Below are 20,742 nucleotides of genomic sequence, written 5' to 3' on the forward strand. Positions count from 1 at the left end.
TCAACAATGTGTTACTTATAAGCACAATTGAAATATTAATGCGTATTTTTTGAACAATGTTTTCACCACTTTTTGAAAAAAAAAAAAAAAAAAAAAAAAAAAAAAGAAAGAAAGGAAATTTAACCATTTTTTGAAAAAAAGAAAAGAAAAGAAAAGAAAAACCATTTAAGATAACCCTTATAACCACATATAACGAAATTATTGATTGAGTTGTTAAACTAAAAATAGAAATTTATAAAGACATAAGTTTGAAATTGAATAAAATATTTTTGAAACTTTATAGTTTATATCTTCTAGCATTTATTTATTTAATTTTTCCATAATGAAAGCAATTGATTGTGGGAAATTCACCAAGCTGACATATTAATATATTTTTTGAACACTATTTTGACCATTTTTTAACCATTTTCTGAAAAAAAGAAATTGAACCATTTTTTGAACAAATTTTTTTAACAATTTTTTGACCAATTTTAATATTTAAGGATTTTTTTTTTAAAAAAAAAAGTACAAGTAAATGTAAATTTTGGGTCAAATATTTTTGATTTTTCAATATGGGCTCTTTTTATAGCAATTTGGCCCACGAAGACACTAAAAATACAAAAAACAAAACAAATGAGGGTAAGAAATGCTATAGTGATAAAAAATAAAAATAAAAAAAAAAAAAAAAAAAAAAAAAGCCCAATTTTGAAAAAGCGGTTATAGCGGGTAGTTACCTATTTTACTAACCGCTAAGGCGGGTATTTACCTATTTTACTAACAGCTAAGGCGGTTACAGTTAGCGGTTTTTGCCAATAACCACTAACCATAACTGCCTTGACAACCCTACAATCTTGGATGGATATTGCTCATGGGTTTTTTTTGGATGTTGTAATTTGAATTTATCTTCTTCATTTGTTGTTTCCTTTTTATGTTTGGGTCGGTTTTATTTTCAAATTTTGATTACTGGGTATAATTTGTTCAATTTTGAAAATTGGTTTTCTGAATGTACTTTTCCTCTATTTTATTTATTTGATGGGTTCTAGTTTTATATTTTGGAATATTTAGCTTAGATTGAAACAGAAACTGAACAAAAAATGTTCAAACTTTTGGGTGTTTATTTGTTTCCAATTCTTATCGGCATTTCATTTTTTATGGGTTTTCTACTTTTGGATCTAGAAATTTTCTATCTTTTTCTCTTTCTCTATCTCTGGGAATTGAGTGCTGAACTTTCCAGGCTATTAATTGTATAAAAAGTTTTGATAAAAAGTTTTTTTTTTTTTATTTATTTATTTATTTTTATGATATGGCATTCAAAAATCCAGGTACACGCCACATGTAAAGGTGACTTGGTGCTCCGTTAAAAAACTAACAGAATCTTGTCGAAAGTACCAAGTGGGTTTATTTGCTTACCATAGGTACTATTTGTGACATTTTTGAAAACTCATGTGGTTATTTGATTTTGGTACAAACCACAGGTACTGGAAATGTATTTAACCATAAATTTTAATCCAATATAATTTTAAAAAGTTGCATCATTTTTTAGATAAAGGATAGAAGTCTTACCAGCGACATTACTATAGCTTGGGATTGCGTTTAAGAAATAAAGCTTTTTAAGTCAAAAAGAGCTTTTGGGCAAAAGCTTCATTTTGTTTTTGCCAAAAGTGTGTTTTGGTTATTTACCTATTTGAGATTACGTTTGACAAATAGAACTTTTAAGTCAAAAAGTGTTTTTGGGCAAAAGCTTCATTTTTAAGTTTTTGCCAAAAGTGATTTTTGGCAATTTTTTTGGCTTTTTGGACCCTTAAAAGTACTTTTAATTTTTTTACCAAATGAATACTTTTTTCTTCAAACGGAATTTTTGAGTGTTAAAAGTACTTTCAGGCCCCTTAAACGCAATCTCAAATAGGTTCTTAGGCTTTTTGGACCCTTAAAAGCGCTTTTAATTCTTTTACTAAACGAGTACTTTTTTCTTCAAACAAACTTTTTGAGTGTTAAAAAGACTTTTAGACCATTCACACACAATTCCAAACAAACCCTAAGTATCAATCATGTCATTATATATATATCAATAGCTATGACTAGGATACACTCTAGTGCATGTTATAGTACAGTGCGAAGCACTGGACGCACACGCGTGCGTGGCGTGGGCTGTAGGGCGCATTGATGGCGCACTTGGCACTTAGCATCGGAGCTCAGAGCAATTTGATCATAACCAGTGTTTTAATCTAAACCATAAAATGCTTCTTAAGTAGATCCAGTGGTTGGATCTTCTAGACTATTGCTAGGATTGCTACCATTAGAGCATTGATTGCATTAGCATCCATTTATAATTTTGAAATTCATCAAATGAATGTTAAAACTGCGTTTTTAAATGGTGAGCTTGAAGAAGAGATTTATATGCATCAACTTGAGGGATTTGTTTTGCCTAATCAAGAATGAAAAGTTTGTAAATTGAATAAATCCCTCTATGGTCTTAAACAAGCTCCCAAACAGTGGCATGAACAGTTTGATAAAGCTGTGATTGCAAATGGATTTAAAATCCATGATTATTTTGATAAGTGTGTATATAGTAAGATCTATAAAAATCAAGGAGTCATTATATGTTTATATGTTGATGACATGTTGATTTTTAGGACTGATTGTGAGAGTATTGAAAATACCAAGATATTCTTGTCTTCTAGCTTTGACATGAAAGAATTGGGTATTGCTGATGTAATTCTTGGTATTAGAATTAAAAGAAATGTTAGGTTTAGTTTGGCCTTATTTAATGATCAAAATATTTTTTTGTATTTTTCCATTCTTCTTCAAGTGTCTGGGTGAAGATTGGATGTTTGTTAGAGTTCTTTACCTTCCCCGTTGGATGGGGCATCAGAACGAGCTCTTGATGGGACTGAAGGAGTGCTCTCTGGTTTCTTGCCAAGAACCCCGTCAAGATAGGACATGTAACGGGAGGCTACTGGTTCCTCGTCAGGAACCTCATCATAACGGGACATGTAATGAGAAGTTACTGGTTCCACATCGGGACGGGACATTTAATGGGAGGTTACTGTTTCCTTGTCAAGAACCTCGTCAGAACGGGACATGTGACGAGACCAAAGTTAAAGCTATTGTTTTCTCGTTAGAAGGTGTGTTATGACGGGCTTGGGATGGGTATTTAGATCTACGTTTTACTCTTTGCATCCTAATGAGGATTAACTCCTGTATGACGAGAATGGCTCAAAATGCAGATTTTGGCCTTCCCGTCAGAACGGAAGAAAATCCCCGTTAAGACGGAAATAAGTAAAATTTCAGATCTATAAATACTTGTCTCATTTTCTACAAAACTCTTTGAACCTCTCCATTTCCATTTATGTTCTTCTGAGTTTGGAGGTTCCCGGTGAAGAAATGGTTGCTATTATCACTCATGGAAGTGATACTCTTCACTGTTTTTTGTACCAAGTGGAGTTCCTAAAAAGCTTGAAGCTTCCCACCACTTGTGGTTTTTGTTTTTGATTTCAAACCACACCATACACATCACTCAACCGCAAATAAGTCTACCAAAAGGTCGGTAAAGAGATGCACTGCATGAAGGTGGTCAGAATGGACACAAGCAGGGAAGCTTGTTGTTCTTACTAAGTCTAGAGGTCTTCCAGGGAGTGAGTAGCGTCTAGTCTGTAACTGTGAATCTTCATATAATGATTTCCTGGGCTTAGCTGCCCCGAAGTGGTTTTTCCCATGAGGTGCTCAAATGATTTTTTACTTTATCAACAAATCTTGTGTTGTGGTTGTGTGAATGTTCTTTATTTTTGTGTTGGTTTATTTTTAAGCATAGCTTTTTATTTTCCTTATATAAACTGCTTATGCATTTGTTTTGGTTATATAAATCGCTTATGCGTTTGATTTGGGGGCAGAACACGATCCTCGTTTTTCTTTCAATTGGTATTAGAACTGGTTTGCTCGGTTTAAACTCACGTCTTGAGTGTGTTCAATGACCCCCACTATTTTGGGATGATCTACCTCTGTTCCAAGTGCTTCTTCCATTTTCATTAGAAGTGATTTTGCACTTTGGAAGGTTCGTTTAAGAGTCAGGTTTAAGAGGCTTATTTGTCCATTTTTGTTTAGTATGACTAGAAGTTTTGTTGCTTATCTTATTACATTCTTGTGCATGCTTTGGGTATTTTCATTTTGCTTTATTTTTGTCCTCTAGTTTTATAAGTTTTCTCTTGTTGGGTTTTTAATTTTTTTTTGTTATTGTGTCTTTCTTTGGGAGTGCTCTCTTCGTAGATCTTATTCAGTGCTTTCTTCAACCACTTATTGTGCTCTTTATGAATCTCTCATTATTACTAACCTGTATTATGCTGGTTATTGAAGTTGTCTTATATGATGGTTTGAGAGTTTGTGTATGTGCTTTTATGCTTATATTCATTCTAAGCCTTGTCATATTTATGCACACTATTTTCACAAGTTTTGAGGGATTTCACATCTATTAGTTTGGGCAAAAACTCTTATGAGTATTTTTGGTTTTCCCTGTGCAAATTGACCTTGCAAGTCAACCTCAAAACTTAATTGTTCATGGCATCACCTCTTTCAATGACAAGCAAAATATGATCAAAGATCAAATGTTTAGCAAAATAACATATTCTTATAAATTTGCTTTTGAAATTCTTATAGAAAGAGCCGGTATCATAATTATTGCAGAAAACTATGAAACACCCACGAGATTTAATTTGTATAAATTCTCTTGGACAATTGAAAAGAAATGGGTGTATGACTTTTTATTAAAGTTGAAGAAAAAGGGTTTGACTTTTGCATTAAGGGTCACCATTTTTCTTATGAGATGTGATTGCTCTATGCTTATGTGACTTGTGCCATCTCTTGTGAAATGGTTCACATGCTTCACTATGACATGTTTTAGCATGTTCATTTGCATCATTGTCATAAGCATATTTTTGATAAACCATCATGTTTGTTCATATTTGGATTAAATTGAAGAACATGTTTGTTTTTGATAAGATGGTTTCTCCCATGTTTTAATAAAATGTTTGTTGTGAGTACACACGTTGATTGGGTGAGAGTATTTAAGCTTGTTTGGTTTTAAAAAGGAAAAGGAATGGGTGGAGAAGATTGTTTCATGACCTTTTTTATTTTTTTTTTATTTTTTTTATTTTTTTATGAAAATTGTTGTTGCTTCACTCAAGCTCTCTCCCAAGGGATTTTCTGTTTTGTCTATGTGTTTCCACTAGTACTTGTGAAGCCTTTCATTCTCTATCATCCTCAATTAGGTTTCTTTTGTTGTTGAGTTGAAATATGGATTTCTCCTTATTTGGCTTTTAGACCTTCATTGATTGAACAAATTTTTGTTATTCTTAATCTCTCTAAATGCTTGCTCATGTGTCTCCCATGTGGTTAGGTTTATGCTTCACTGATTGGCATTGATTGATTATGAAGTTTTGTTTTGACTTCAAATTCTTGAGGTGGTTGGGTTTGTTTAGTTTTTAAAGTTCTTGAAAACTAGACTTTATTTTAGGGTTTTGGGTTTCCTTGTTTTGAAAATAAATTCTTGAATGTTTTTATTCTTGTAACATACATTCAACCTATTCTGCCATTGCTCATTTTGTATTTAGTCTCTGATCTGCTGTTTGATCCTTCTTGAAGGTATATGTCCATTATGATTCTTGTGCATTCCGGTACACATTTTGACTGAAATTGGTGCTTTGATTATCTATCTGTTTTTTTTTTTTTTTTTTTTTGAAAAGCTAGTGTGTTATTTTTCAAAACATGATTGAGATGTGTTTTTCCTCAATCTTTGTCTTTCTCTCAACAAAATTTGTATTTTTGTTTCAAAACCTTTTTGTTGATTGTGTGTACTTGCATTTAGAATCTTGATTATGTCTTGAATCTCTCTTTATGCCTTCTAGATCCTAGTGTGCATACTTATCTGGTTTGGATATCCCTCCTTGAAAGTGGTTGTGTCCCTCACCTTCCTATGCTAGGATGAGTTGTGCTTGTTAATCTGGTTGCTCTTAAGTTGTCTAGATTGTATTCTCTTAGTTCTTTGCAGGAAAGTCGTCTTTTCCTTCCTTTCAAAGAGCAAGAGTGGATGTTGGTCCTAAACCTCCTATGGGTCCTTCTAAAGTTGAATTTGCATATGTCAAGAGATTTGTGACTGGCAATGACTAAGCGATGATCCTTTCCAAGAAGCTCAATCGAGAAAAGAGGTAAATGTTTCCTTGACCTTAATTTTTTGTTGTTCACACACATGCACTCTTGTGGTTTGTGCATCACCTTTGCTTAGGCGATTGAATTGTTTTGTGATTGCATTGTGTTGTGTTTTTACATGCCTTTAGTTTTTAACCTTCTTTCCTATTGCATGCTTGTTATCCCTTTGTTTATGTTGTTGAAATTTGGATGAACCTATGGCTATTCACTTTCAATTTTTGGGATCTTCATTTTGTATAGTTTTAATGCATGCGGTTGTTTCTAAGGCATTTATAGAGTTTTGTGCATGTGTTTTTTTTTAATGTTTTGTGCTCATTGGTTCACATGCTTATGTATTTCAGTTACAGAGTTGGTAGTGCATTCGTTTGACTCGCACATTTGATACTATATGTTGGAATTGTCTTTGGGACGAATTTAGGATTCATGGTGCTTGATTGTAGGTTTTTCAAATCTTAACATGTTTGGCTGTCTTGAGTGTCTTGACAACATGTTAAGTTGATTGCTTATTTCCTCCCATTACATATTTTCGTAATATGTGAAATTGATGACAATTGTCTCTAGATTGTGAGTTAGAATGTTCTTGAATTTTTTGCAAATGCCATGTTGATTGTGGTAATTTTCTTTGGGCTTTTGTTTCATTGCGTCTCAACTTTGTTTGGATGACATGAAATAGCCATTTGACTAAAACGTGTTTTCCTTGAAACCGTTTACTATTTTCATGTGCATGGGTTGATTCTACCATACTTTCATGCTTGCATTTTGTGCTCTTAGTGTGTGTTTTTGACATGAGCCTTCTATGCTATTTCTTTGGTCTTTTGTACCCCCTAGTTTATACCTCCCTATGAGACAAATGATGCCACTTGAGTTCCTTCTTGTGTCTTTTATGACAAAATGGGGAGAATATGGTACGTTGGAACACTTGTTAGGGAGAGGTTGCTTATGCTAAGGGGGAGTTAACATTAGAACCATTTTTTTTGGGCTTTCATATCTCTTGTTATCCTTGACATATTCTATGAGATATTTTGGCCTAATATGTTTTATTTTGACATATCCTGGACATCTATCTTTCTTATTGTTTGTTATTCTCTTTCCTCTTGTCTTATCACATGAGTGTTAATTTAAGGAGAATGTGTTTCATTCTAAATCCCTTTGACCATTAAGACAAAAAGGGGGATAGTATTTTGTGTGAAGGGGGAACTTGCTTTTTGATGTACAAATTTAATTGTACTCGCAAGCGCACGAGTCATATGCAGTAAAGTGTGTGTGCAAGTGCGAAGTCGAATCCACAGGGAGTCGTGTCGTGAAAACTAATTCTTATCTAAACTAATCATATTTTAATCTCGTTCCGAAGTTTGTCGTGCATTTGAAATTGAAAACAAAAACTAAGGCTCCGTTTACTTCGACGTAAAATAATTTCCAGAAAATATTTTCCGCATTTTACGGTGTTTACAACGCCGTAAAATGGTGGTCAAACCGAAATCATTTTCGGTTTGACCAAAAAACCTTTACATTTCTAGGGAAAATGGTTTACACTTTTTAAATTCGTAAACCATTTTCCCTGCCCAATCAAAAAAAATCCCGACACTCTCCTGATTACAAAAAAAAAAACCAAACACCCCTCCCGACTCCTCACCTTCGCGCACTCTCCTTCACCTTCACCTTCACCTTCTCCTTCACGCACAGCTGCTGATTCTCCTTCACCTGCACCGCTCATCTCTCTCTCGGCCGAGCTTCACTCTTCAAGCCCGACGCAGGTACTCTCATCTTTCTCTTTCTTTGTTGAACCATATGTATGGAGTGATTCAAATCTACGAATTTCTCTTGGTAATTTTCGTTTGATTTTGGTTTCTTTCTCTGTTGGACAACTGGAAATCATGGAGCGATTTTGATTTTGGTTTCTTTCCCTATTAACGTATCAGATTTGCGATTTAGGTTTTGGGTCTAGGGTGTGGATTTTGGAAAATGAGAACTTCTATGATCTTTGTTGTTATGGGTTGTTTTTGATTGTTGATTCTTGGAAGTTCTGATTTTGAGATGAACCTCAATCGAATGGGTTTTTATTTCCTTCTGATTTTCTGTGGCTCTTGGCTCTTGGCTTGATTCTTGTGTACAGGAAATTTTTAGATCCTCTGTTCTCTTTCCCCTCAAGGCCTACTTTTCTTCTTGTTGTTGTTTCGAGTTATGCTTTGTTTGGCTGCCGAGAAAAGACTCGGATTCCGGTCTTTTATGGTCTTTCCGGTATACGAGCTTGTGAAATGAATGATTTTTCTTTTTCCTTGGCCTTCCCGGAAACCAGAGAGAGTGTTAGAATTGATTAACTAGAATATGTACTTTTAACTAGAAAATTGCATGCCCAAATAACAGCAGTACAGAGAACAGTTCTAATTTTCAACGACATGGGGTGGGCTGAGTTCTTCCCCCATTAACAGAATGTGGACTTGTACCAAACTCAGTAGATAGAGACTCCCCTAGTGGCTCTGCCACTCTTCACAAAAGTTAATTAATTGGGAAATAGTTAAGACAGATTCCCTTCCCTCCTCGTGCCCACAATTATGGGATTCTGTTCTCTTTTTTGATAGATGGGTGGCATTGTAAATGCTTTAATATGATGAATTTGCTTTTATTCATTTGTTATTTTGTGTAGAAATATACAAATTGGCCACATAACCTTGCTGCATCTGCCTAGGGATATCTTTTCTAGCATGATATTTGGAATATTTCGAAGTTTACCCTTTTATTACTCTAGGAAGAGATGAGATCAGTAACTGGGAATTCACTGGAATTGAATCTTTTATTCTATGCCAGAGTGAGGTAATTTTGATGGAAACGAGATCTGTGTTGTTTGTGGGTTGCACTTTTTCTGTTTGATGAATTGCTTGAGGGAATGTAAGTTAAGCATCAGATAGAGGTAGAGTGGTAAGGCAGAATATTTTGGATTGTTTTAAGTTAATTCCATAGACATTTCTCATTATTCCTTCATTCCCCTTGATGCAAATGGATTGTTGGAAAGAGGTTGTCTTTTTCTATTACAATTGTTGATAAGGGGATCGACCAAGGTATACTGTTGGGACTGCCACCAACTGTGGTTAGTGTCTTGGCAGCTACTTGTATTAGCAGGAAATTTCCTTGTGCTGTTGGAGTAATATATGCATGATTATATATGGCCTGATAGAATCAATGACCAAGGCTTTGAACAATCTGGCTGGTGGAATAGGGGAGGTGTACTCGTCTACGTAAGTGATTACGCCCATGATATCCTTTCTTGAGGATTAATGAAACTAGCTAGGCACTAATTTTGATGGAGATGGCTTGGAATCTAGAATTTCTTCAACTTGGGCTGTGAAAATGGAAGGGAATTAAGTGGTTTTTATAGGTTGTTGTTCCTTAATTAACTTGTTTCGATTTGGTTCTTAGGGCTGTCCTGTTGTGCATTTGATTAATAACTATTTGAAAAGGGGCGTCATTCTTGAGGTTAGTTGGCTATGCTAATACAAAAGTATGGATCTCAATGGCGTGTTTAGACTGTCTTTTGATTTTGGAAGAGGTTTCCATCTGCACCATCACTCTAAGGTCAATTAATAAATCCACTAAAAACAAACTCGGGCTTGGCTGGCCTCTACTTGGGAGAGATAAGATGACAAAAACTCAAAACAGAATCTTTGCAAGAACAGCTTAAGGAAACTAGAAGCAAATCTGTAGCAAATTTCCAAGACTTATTTTGGCACTAATTGGCAGAAGCTCAATAAACTTAATTTTAGGAGAAAAAAGAGCGATACTTATACATTACTTTCCTTTTTCTTTGTACAGATGAATTGGAAACAATGCATATATGATTTATTGCTTATTGCTTATTTTTATGTTGTTTGTAGATGGATGAAACAATTCTTTCGACAGTTACGACCACAGTTGCATCTGTTCTTGCTGTTGGGCTTGTAATCTTAAAAGATATTAGATCTAGGAGAGTATTACGAAGGGAACCTCATGTTAATCGAGAGTATGAAAGAGGGATTTATATGGATAGTATTCTTTATGGAAGCAGACAAGATTGTATTGACCAAATAAGAATGAGTCCTGTATCTTTCTTTGAATTATGTAAAATTCTTGCTGAGAACAACCTTATACGTGAGACCATTCACATGTCTATTAAGGAACAGGTGTTGATATTTTTACACATTATTGGGCATAATGTGAGGTTTCGAGTGGTTGGTGGAAGGTTCTATAGATCAATTAGGTCTATTCATCGATATTTTAAGGTTGTACTTGGAGGAGTCTTGACACTATATAAACATTTAATTAAACAACCTGATAACTCTACTCCGCTGGAAATAAGGAATAGCCGAAGGTTTTACCCATACTTTAAGGTAAGTTTTAAAATTTGATTTTTTTTTTTTTTTTTAAATTCAAGTAATTTGTCAAATTAACGTAACTTGTATTGGTCTTCATTAGGATTGTGTTGGAGCAATAGATGGAACTCATATTCGGGCATCTGTTCCAGTTGAAATCCAAGGAAGGTTTCGTGGTCGAAAAGATCGAAGAACACAAAATGTGTTAGCTGGCATTACTTTTGATGTAAAATTCACATATGTGTTAGCTGGTTGGGAAGGAAGTGCACATGATTCTCGTGTTTTAAACGATGCACTCACTAGGCCAGGGGGATTCAAAATTCCTGAAGGTAAGTATTATCTTGGTGATGCTGGTTATGGAAATCGAAATGGAATTCTCTCCCCCTATCGTGGTGTTCGGTACCATTTGAAAGAGTTTAGTGATCATCCACCTGAAAATGAAAAAGAATTATTCAATCTTCGTCATTCGTCCTTAAGAACCACCATTGAACGAGGATTTGGAATTTTGAAGAGGCGTTTCCGTGTGTTGGATGCAGAACCATTTTGGTCGTTCGAAACACAAGTGGAAGTAGTTTTAGCATGTTGTGTCATTCACAATCACATTATGGGTGTTGATCCTAATGATTCAATTATGGTAGAAGCTGTTTGTGATGTTGAATCTCAAAATCAAAGTGGTAGAGTCTACCAAACAAGAAGGGAAGTTCAAGAGGAAAATAGAGAATGGACAATCAAAAGGGATGTAATATGTCATGCGATGTGGGATGATTATAAAAATAGGAAAAATGTGTAAATTTCTTTTTTTCTCGTATGGTTGATGTTGTAATATTTATTTCTTGAACTAGTCATGTTTAAAGACAACTACGTTTTTTTATTTTTAATGATTTGATTGTATAATATACATTTGATATTTAATCCAGCTTATGATATGAGCTTATTTCTATATTGCATTATGTTTTTATCTTTTATGAGATATTGTATATTGTTATCTTGCATTACCATTCATATGTTTGTGATTGTAGCAATGGGCAAAGGTAAGGAGAAGAACGTTGCAAGCAAGCAATTTAGGTGGTCAAAACCTATGCACACTTTGTTACTTGAAATTCTTGCTGATGAGGCTGCTAAAGGAAATAAGCCTTCAAACACATTCAAACCTGTGTCATTCGCACTAGTTACCAAGTCAATTAGCGAGAAATTTGGAGTTGAATGTGTACCTGACCATGTTGACAACCGCCTCCGAACCATCAAGAGCATGTGGAATATCATCGGCACCCTCCGTAAAAAGAGTGGCTTTGGATGGGATGAAAATTTGAAGATGATAACTTGTGACAAGAAGGTGTATGATGAGGAAGTGGTGGTATGAGACTTATTTTATTTATTGTAGCAATTATATTAGTCTTGAAGTTTTATTGAAATTCTTTTTTTTTTTTCTTTCTTTTATTTATTATAGCAATTATATAGTTTTGAAGTTTTATTGAAATTTTATTCTTTCTTTTAACAGGCGAATCCTAAGCATGAGCAATATTTAAATAAAAAAATTGAAATGTACGATGAGATGGCCATAGTTGTTGGTAAGGATATGGCGACTGGGAGTTTTGCAAAGTCTTTTACTGATGTAGTGCAGCATGATAACATCCTTGATTCGGATTTGGATTTGGATTTTGATGATGTGTCATCAAAAGGAAAATATGTTGCTTCCTCTGATTCAGGTTCAACCAAAAGGTCACATAGGAAAAGAAGTCGTGATGATAGTGAAGATGGATATAATTTGATATCTGAAAAGTTGGGAGAGGTTGCATTAGTGCTTCGAGCTCTTAATAAGGGAGTCGACACAGATCATCTGTATCAGGAAGTGATGAAGGTGGAAGGGTACGATGAGTTTATGCTTGCAACTGCATTCGACCATTTGAATGGAGATGAGAAGCTTGCAAGAGGATTTCTAGTAAAGAATGCTAAACTTAGAAAGTTTTGGTTGGACAACTTCTTCAAAAACCATGGAAATTAGAATTTGTGTATTATCGATATGTAGTAAGATACTAATGAACTTGGATGGTAGTTCTTTGGCCAAAATATTGTAATATTTATGGTTGAATTTTAGAATTCATGGTTTTTTCTTTTTCTTTTTTTTTTTTTTTGTTTTTTCAAGCAAGATGAAAGTAACGTACTTGCCCTTTCATATATATCAATCTTCCTAGATGTGGAATATTCGTAATATTGATGTATGGACATTTTTAGATACAGTACTTTCAAAATACTTTTTCTATTTTTTTTTTCTTAAAAAATAGAAAATCAAAAAATATTCTCAGATAGGTTGATTGTTTTTGTCAAATTTTAACAATCAAACATAAATTATTTTATACTAATATTTTTATATTTTGAATAAAAATTATATTTATAGGTTAGTATAAAATATTTTAAAAAAAATAAAAAAATTGATTTTCAGTACAGTTGAATAGCTAATATAAAAATTAATAGTTTTTTATATTAATAGTTTTTTAAAAAATATTTTTAAAAATTAAAAAAATTAAAAATTGTTTTTGAAAATTGATTTTCCGTGCGCGAAGTAAACACCGTAAAATGTTTTCGGTGGAAAATATTTTCAGGAAAAATGATTTCCCTGAAAATATTTTCCGACGGAAACCATTCTACGTCGAAGTAAACGGAGCCTAAAACAAAATGAAATAATTAAAAGATAAAAAGGGCACTAAGGTTTTCAGAATCCACCTCACCAAATTAAAACATACATTCCCATGTATTTGTTCATACATCCAACAAACAATTAAAACCTATGCATGTTCTATTGTTCCTATTGAAAGATTCAATGAATCCATCCATTTTACAAATAACAATGCATATCCAATTTAGTTCAAAAGATCCAATGTATCCATGCTTTACACAAAAGACAATGGAAATCCAAAGTAAATCAAAAGATGCACAGTATCCGTCGGATGAAACACAATTAATATCCAACTTCGGCACAATCAAACACAATTTTGTCACATAATTGAATTGAAACGAACATACATTACATTAAACGACGGATTTGTGTGAATAAAACATAAAAATATAAAACTAATCAATGGTGAGGCTTCATCTTCAACCTTAGTAGAAGATTTAGCTTCTCATGACAAAAGAAATCATAAAGAAACTAAATTACTTCATTAAAATTAAAAACTTACAAAAGAATTCGAGTTCCAAGCTGCAAAACCCCATAAAACACGAAAAACAACCAAGAACGGCACCCCCGGCACGTCTCCGTACATTTACAATGGAAAAGAATGATATTTATAACCTAATTTTAGGGTTTTGGCGCTGCCAGGTCAGCCGAGTGTGCTCGATCGCACTCATGTGAAACATGACTTTGTAGATCTTTGAGTTAGCTTTCCAATGACACTAAGCTCACCTCAATCCAAGCTATACAACTCACGATATGGCATTTTTAGTGGGACTCGTCGAGTGCGAATCATTGCTCGATCCCAATTTGCTACCAATGCTCCATGAAGTGTCTTAAGCCCCAGAATTAATGGAATAAGGTGCAAATATCACCTTAAAGCCGCATTTCTCTCTTAACAACCTGCAAATCACTAAAACACCAAAACTAACCAAAAACATTAGAAATTAACGCAGCTAAGAGCTTAACAAACATAAGTTAAGGGGCCCAAATATACAATATTTGGCACTCATCAAATACCCCCAAACTTACATTTTGCTAGTCCCTTAGCAAAACAAAATGAAAACAAGAAACATAAGTCCGCTTTCGTGGGAGAGATGATTGCATTTAGCATATGCAACAAGCCTTTTAAACCTCTAGGCATCCCTAGTGGACGAGTGAAGTCTCGTGAGGGTTTAACAGAAATGATACCCACAAACATTTTTAGCACTATGTCATTGACAAACACAATTTCCACACAAACACATGGTTCTCACATCATGAGCAGGTTTAACAAAGTAAACACTACAATCAAATCATCACGCCAACCACAAATCATTCAATTCAAAGGTGAAAATTTGAGACAACAAAAGCTCTAATAGGTGCAAAGTGAGACTAACACAAAGTTAAGAGGCTTCAATTTTTCTCAAAGTTTGGTGTACCTCAAAATTCATAGGAATTCACACAAATGAAAGCACCAAAGGCTTAGATCAAGACATGCACTTTATATATATATATATATATATATATATATATATATATATATATATATATATATATATTTTTTTTTTCGTATAGGCTATGCAATGTTCGGCTCCCTTAAGCTTTCTAATTGACCTATGTAACGAGTGTTGGGCCAGTGACTCCCAAACCAGATGGTTTTAGGGCACTAGATGTAAAACATCCCTAAGGCTTAATTACTCAAGTCAAAAAGGCTACGAAGCCAAACTAGCCATACACTCAACCAAATTGAATTTCTCATCTTTCTACGCGAACACTCAATGCTTAGTGAGGCATGAGGTCCGGTTATTCAATGTAAAGCTCAAACTGATGATGACAGACTCTTTTTTTTTTTTTTTTTTTTTAATCTATCCTCAAGCCAAGGTTTCATCAACATTTCATCCTACAAATCGCAAGGCACACCCTAATCAATCCAAATCTCATACCTCACAGACTTTATGCTAGTGTGCTTGTGATAATCAACTCAGACATGTGAAGTCTCTCTAATCCACCAAATGAGTCAAAGGACTCTGATTTCTAATGACATGCAGTGTTCAAAAAGTTAAACACACTAATGACATGCAAACCACAGTTATGATGTAACTCATGCCTAATCAACAACATAGCAGATTTTTTTTTTTTGTTGACAAAACAAACAGATAAAAACAAACAAAATGACAATGTGTTTTTCCACACCCCCAAACTTAAATGACACGTTGTCCCCAATGTGGCAAGAGATACAATACCGTGGGATGAGGAAACTCGAGAATGCAAAGGCCAGGGCGTCCCCCAAACTTGAACACCAAAACACCTGTCAAAATCTAACAGCAATATTTCCTCATAGAAACAAATATCAAAAGATTAATTGCTGATAGAAACAAAAAGAAAATGACACAAAATAAAATAAAAATAAGAAAGAAAGAAGATGTGCAGAAATTAAAATGGGGAAGAAATTTTACAGTGCTTTCCCCGATCATTTGGATGTCTGACCAATCCCTTCCACCCTTTCTTCTTAAGAGTTTGATATCCCTCTAGAAGGATGTTTCACCATCTTATGTAGGCAATGTGCTTGCTCTGAAGGATCTTTTTGGGACGATGGTTCCTAGGTTTGCTCGCTTGTTTGCAAAGATCCTTGAGAGTCTTGGCATAAAATGGCTCTTTGAGACATTGAATAAGTGGAGCTTGGGGTTCATAAAGTGTCTCAAGAGGGATTGTGACAAAGGAGTGAGCTTCAGTACTCACTTCCTTGTCAGTGGATAGATTTGGGGGCTTAATTTGTGATGCGAACCTCAATCGACACGCTTTGAGACCCAACAACAATATTGGAATACGGACCCAAGAAAGCTAAAATTCAGATTTTTGGATAGGAAACCCCAACCCAACGTTTACAAATGAAACGCGAACCAAAGGTATAACGAAACAACCCTCAACCCAACGTTTATAAATGAAACGCGAACCAAAGGTATAAAGAAACAACCATCGACCCAACGTTTATAAATGAAACGCGAACCGAAGGTATATAAATTTGAACGCCACAAGGAATAATCCTTGATAAGTTCACAAGTTCTTTGAAGAACCAATAGAAGACGCAAGCGTCACATTTTTTCTAATTTTCATTCATGATCTTCTCATTACAATGAGTGCATGCTATTTATAAAAGCATGGCTGAAAATATGACTACCTGCTTGCTATGGAAATGAAATTAAATTGGTTCCAACATTGGAAAGTAAATAAGGTAAAAAAGGACTAACTAATAAAAGCCTAAAATTAAGATTGATTTAAGTCAATCAACCAATTAATTGGCATGTAATTTGGCAAGTCAATCATCCAATTAATTGGTATGTAATTGGAAAGTCAATCAGCCATAATCAACCATTAATTCATGCCATTGCTAAGGAAATTATGCGCAATCAGCACCATCAATAGCTTTGATCAAATTTATTACGCATTCATCTCCCTTTGGGCCAAGCTTGGAATGCCCCATTTTAGAATTTGCACAAATCTCTTGAATCAGCCCATTAAGTGCTTCTTTGACCTTCTTGGATCTTGCTCTAGTAATAGGCCCAACTGAAACATGCAATGGATCCTTTAATGGTGCTTGATGCTTCTCATCAATTTGCTCCTGGTGCTCAACTTGCTCCAAGTGCTCCTCTTTCTCTTCCTCTTCATTGTTATCCATAATGAAAGGCTTAGCTGTTGATGAAGATGATTTAGATGATATCTTAGTGGTTTCCCCATTTTCAGTTCACATCTTAGGAGTAGAGTCCAATAAGGCATCAACTTGCTCAAGTAACTTGTCAAGGTCTAGGTCACATCCAAATTAAGCAAAACACTTTCCCAATGGGTCCTCCAGACTTGGCTCATCAACAGGCTCCTCACCTTTTTCCTCACTCACAAGTATGGTGGTGGTTTGAACACGCTCATGTGCAAACTAGCTAGAATCTTCCTCATCAATCATGTAATGGATAATGAATGGACAATCATCTATCCGATGAGAAGGATGATAACAATATGAGCATGACTTATGAGGTGCGTGAGTGTGAGGAGGTTGGGTATGGGAACGCGTAGCTGCCATGAGTTGGTTTACTCTCTCCTCTAAGTCATCCACAAGAGCAGTTGGAAAATGTTGCACTAATGACTCTTGAAGAGGGTAATTGCAAGGTGAAGGCATGGAAGAATGGTTAATGAATTGCGGATATTCAGAATGGTGTAGTTCATAAGATTGGGGAGCATAATTTCCCGTGGCATGAGCTTGCCACGAGAAATTAGAATGGTTGCTCCAGTCTGGGGTGTAGCAATTGAAATTTGATTAAGACCCCAGACTGGAGAAGTGGGTGTTCATCTGCTCAAGTGAAAAATTGGAAAATTGTCCCCAGGATGGACAATTACCTGAACTATGATAAGGGTTAGAGCAGTATGAACATGGTCTATGTGGGTGAAAATGGTGAGGATAGTTGGTAGGAGTGGGTATCCTACAACTAGGGGTAGCATTAAAATTACCTAAAGGAAAATTCATACTTATCCTCACTCTTTAAACAAAACACACTTCCACATGAAACATTAACCAAAACTTTTTTTGTTTTTTGTTGGGGTTTTTTTTTTTTTTTTTTTTTGAAAATAAAATAAACAAAAATACCAAAAATTAAAAATAAAAACTCAAAACAAAAACTCACAAAACGGACCAAACATAAGTTTGGCAAAATTCAAGGTGCTGGCCCGTTTTGGTGCAGTCTGCGAAGGTGCGCTCGAGCGCAGGTGAAGTGCAATCGTAGATGGGCGCGGGATGTACGCTCCCGCGCACCTGCGAAAGCGTCAAGCGCAAGCACGAGGGGTGCTTGCTGCGTTAGGGTCGAATGCGTTCGAGCGTAGGTGATGTGCGATCGAGCGCTTTGGCAAGGACTAGTTCCTTCGGAAGAACTGCAACAGAAACAACTAAAACAAACAACTTTTCTCTTCTTTTTTTTTTTTTTTTTTCTTTGAGTAACTGTAAACAGAAACAAATAAAAGAATAAAAAGAAAGAAATTGTAAAAATAAAATAACTAGTAGAAAAATAAAATAAAATTAAACAAAAACCAATTTTCACAAAAACATGCAACGCCCCAGCAACAGCGTCAAAATTTGATGTACAAATTTAATTGTACTCGCAAGCGCATGAGTCATGTGCAGTAAAGTGTGTGTGCAAGTGCAAGGTCGAATCCACAGGGAGTCGTGTCATAAAAACTAATTCTTATCTAAACTAATCCTATTTTAACCTAGTTCCGAAGTTTGTTGTGCATTTGAAATTGAAAACAAAAACTAAAACAAAATGAAATAATTAACAGATAAAAAGGGCACGAAGGTTTTCAGAATCCACCTCACCAAATTAAAGCATACATTCCCATGTGTTTGTTCATACATCCGACAAACAATTGAAACCTATGCATGTTCTATTGTTCCTATTGAAAAATTCAATGAATCCATCCATTTTACAAATAACAATGCATATCCAATTTAGTTCAAAAGATCCAATGTATCCATGCTTTACACAAAAGACAATGGATATCCAAAGTAAATCAAAAGATGCACAGTATCCGTCGGATGAAACACAATGAATATCCAACTTCGGCACAATCAAACACAATTTTGTCACATAATTGAATTGAAACGAACATACATTACATTAAACGACGGATTTGTGCGAACAAAACATAAAAATATAAAACTAATCAATGGTGAGGCTTCATCTTCAACCTTAGTTGAAGATTTAGCCTCTCATGACAAAAGAAATCATAAAGAAACTAAATTACTTCATTAAAATTAAAAACTTACAAAAGAATTCGAGTTCCAAGCTACAAAAACCCAGAAAACACGAAAAATGACCAAGAACGGCGCCCCCGGCGCATCTCCGTACGTTTACAATGGAAAAGAATGATATTTATAAGCTAATTTTAGGGTTTTAGTGCTGCCAGGTCGGCTGAGTGCGCTCGATCGCACTCGTGCAACATGTATGTTGCTGCGCAGGGCGCTAGTGCGCTCAATCGCACTAAATGTGCACTCGAGCACACTTCCAGTCGGAATTAGCCTACTCTTGAGAAACATGACTTTGTAGATCTTTGAGTTAGCTTTCCAATGACACTAAGACCACCTCAATCCGAGCTATACAACCCAAGATATGACATTTTTAGTGGGACTAGTTGAGTGCGAATCATCGCTCGATCCCAATTTGCTACCAATGCTCCATGAAGTGTCTTATGCCCCAAAATTAATGGAATGAGGTGCAAATATCACCTTAAATCCGCATTGGTCTCTTAACAACCTGCAAATCACTAAAATACCAAAACTAACCAAAAAATCAGAAATTAACACAACTAAGAGCTTAACAAACATAAGTTAAGGGGCCCAAATATACAATATTTGGAACTCATCACTTTTTATTGAACTTGTTTGGTGTATTGATCTTTGTATCTTACAAACAAGGTTATGAGTTCCTCTTCTTGACCTTATGATTCGCATATAATATGGGTTGTATGCTTCCTATACTGTTCATGAACTTTTGTGTGATGTACGTATAATATGGTTTATATGTGCTTCTGTTTGATTATGTTGTCTTGACTTTATGACTTGCATATAACATAGATTGTATGCCTTTTATAATGTTCATGTACTGTTGTTCTTCTCTTGTTGGCATGTTGCCTTGTTCATTCTTCTCGTGTTGGCGTGTTGCTTTGTTCGTTCTTCTCGTGTTGGTGTATTGTCTTGTTCGTTTTTTTCGTCTTTTTGTGACTTAATTATAACATGGGTTAAATATGTTTTTTCTTGATACAAACTTATGTGCGTAAGTTATTAGATAATAGTATTGGAGGTGTCTCCCACTTTATGTTTTAATGCTATTCTTGATAATTAGTTTATTATTGTTTTCAGATAACAGAAAATAAGAGAGACATGCCTTTGCCTTTGTATTGCTTGCGAACTTCAAGTTTGCGTCTTTAAGCGGCAAGGAAGGGATGAGCGCCAACCAGTGAAAAGTGGGTTTCTCTCAAAGCAAACGCAGCCCATATAGGCTGCCATTTAGTTTGGGTAATAGTTGTCTTTGGACTGGGCTTTTACGGTCATTAACAAAAAGCTTTTGTTGTTTGTCCACGCATGCGAAACCGTGTGATAGATCGCAAGAAAATCTAAAAGCGATAGACATATTTTTTTAAGGAAAGATTTTCCACCGAACTAGGTTGGAGGAACATTCTTTAACTCAGTCTATGAAAATGATATATGTTTTTTTTTAATAACATGTGAGATGTACATGGGTTTTTAATATTATTTATTCCAACTATGTCCCTGCTATTAAAAAAACATGTGCATCTCACATGTTTCAATGACACATGTCATTTTTATAAATTGAGTTAGAGAAAGTTCATCCAATCCAATTTGGAAGAAAACTCTGTCTTTTTTTTTAATAATAATAATATATAAAAAAATAAAAATAAAAAAGAATAGAAAAAAGCTCTGCAGTGAAGACTTTGATGGATCCGTACAGCATCTATGCCGTTAAAACAACCAACAGTTGTGATGAAATAGAAAAAAAAAAACAAAAAACAAAA

At 34.8% G+C, this 20,742-nt stretch overlaps 1 protein-coding gene across 1 annotated transcript; it reads left to right on the forward strand.

Annotated features, from left to right (window-relative positions):
* The first annotated feature begins 7,804 nt into the window (after positions 1–7,804).
* On the forward strand, positions 7,805–12,619 carry LOC132169629 (uncharacterized). Its single transcript, XM_088511957.1, has 3 exons — positions 7,805–7,931; positions 11,540–11,874; positions 12,019–12,619. Exons 2-3 carry the CDS (start codon positions 11,542–11,544, stop codon positions 12,520–12,522), a joined length of 837 nt encoding a protein of 278 aa, XP_088368083.1. The 5' UTR covers positions 7,805–7,931; positions 11,540–11,541; the 3' UTR covers positions 12,523–12,619.
* Positions 12,620–20,742: the final 8,123 nt, after the last annotated feature.

This window comes from Corylus avellana, chromosome 1 (genome assembly GCF_965113065.1).
Source record: "Corylus avellana chromosome 1, dhCorAvel1.hap1.2, whole genome shotgun sequence".
Lineage (NCBI taxonomy): Eukaryota > Viridiplantae > Streptophyta > Magnoliopsida > Fagales > Betulaceae > Corylus > Corylus avellana.

Bases quoted from the DNA above. Each gene is read 5' to 3' on its own strand.
- LOC132169629 (XM_088511957.1), top strand. From the start codon at position 11,542: ATGGGCAAAGGTAAGGAGAAGAACGTTGCAAGCAAGCAATTTAGGTGG. The intron at 11,875-12,018 runs GTATGAGACTTA...TTCTTTTAACAG, and splicing joins TGTATGATGAGGAAGTGGTG to GCGAATCCTAAGCATGAGCA.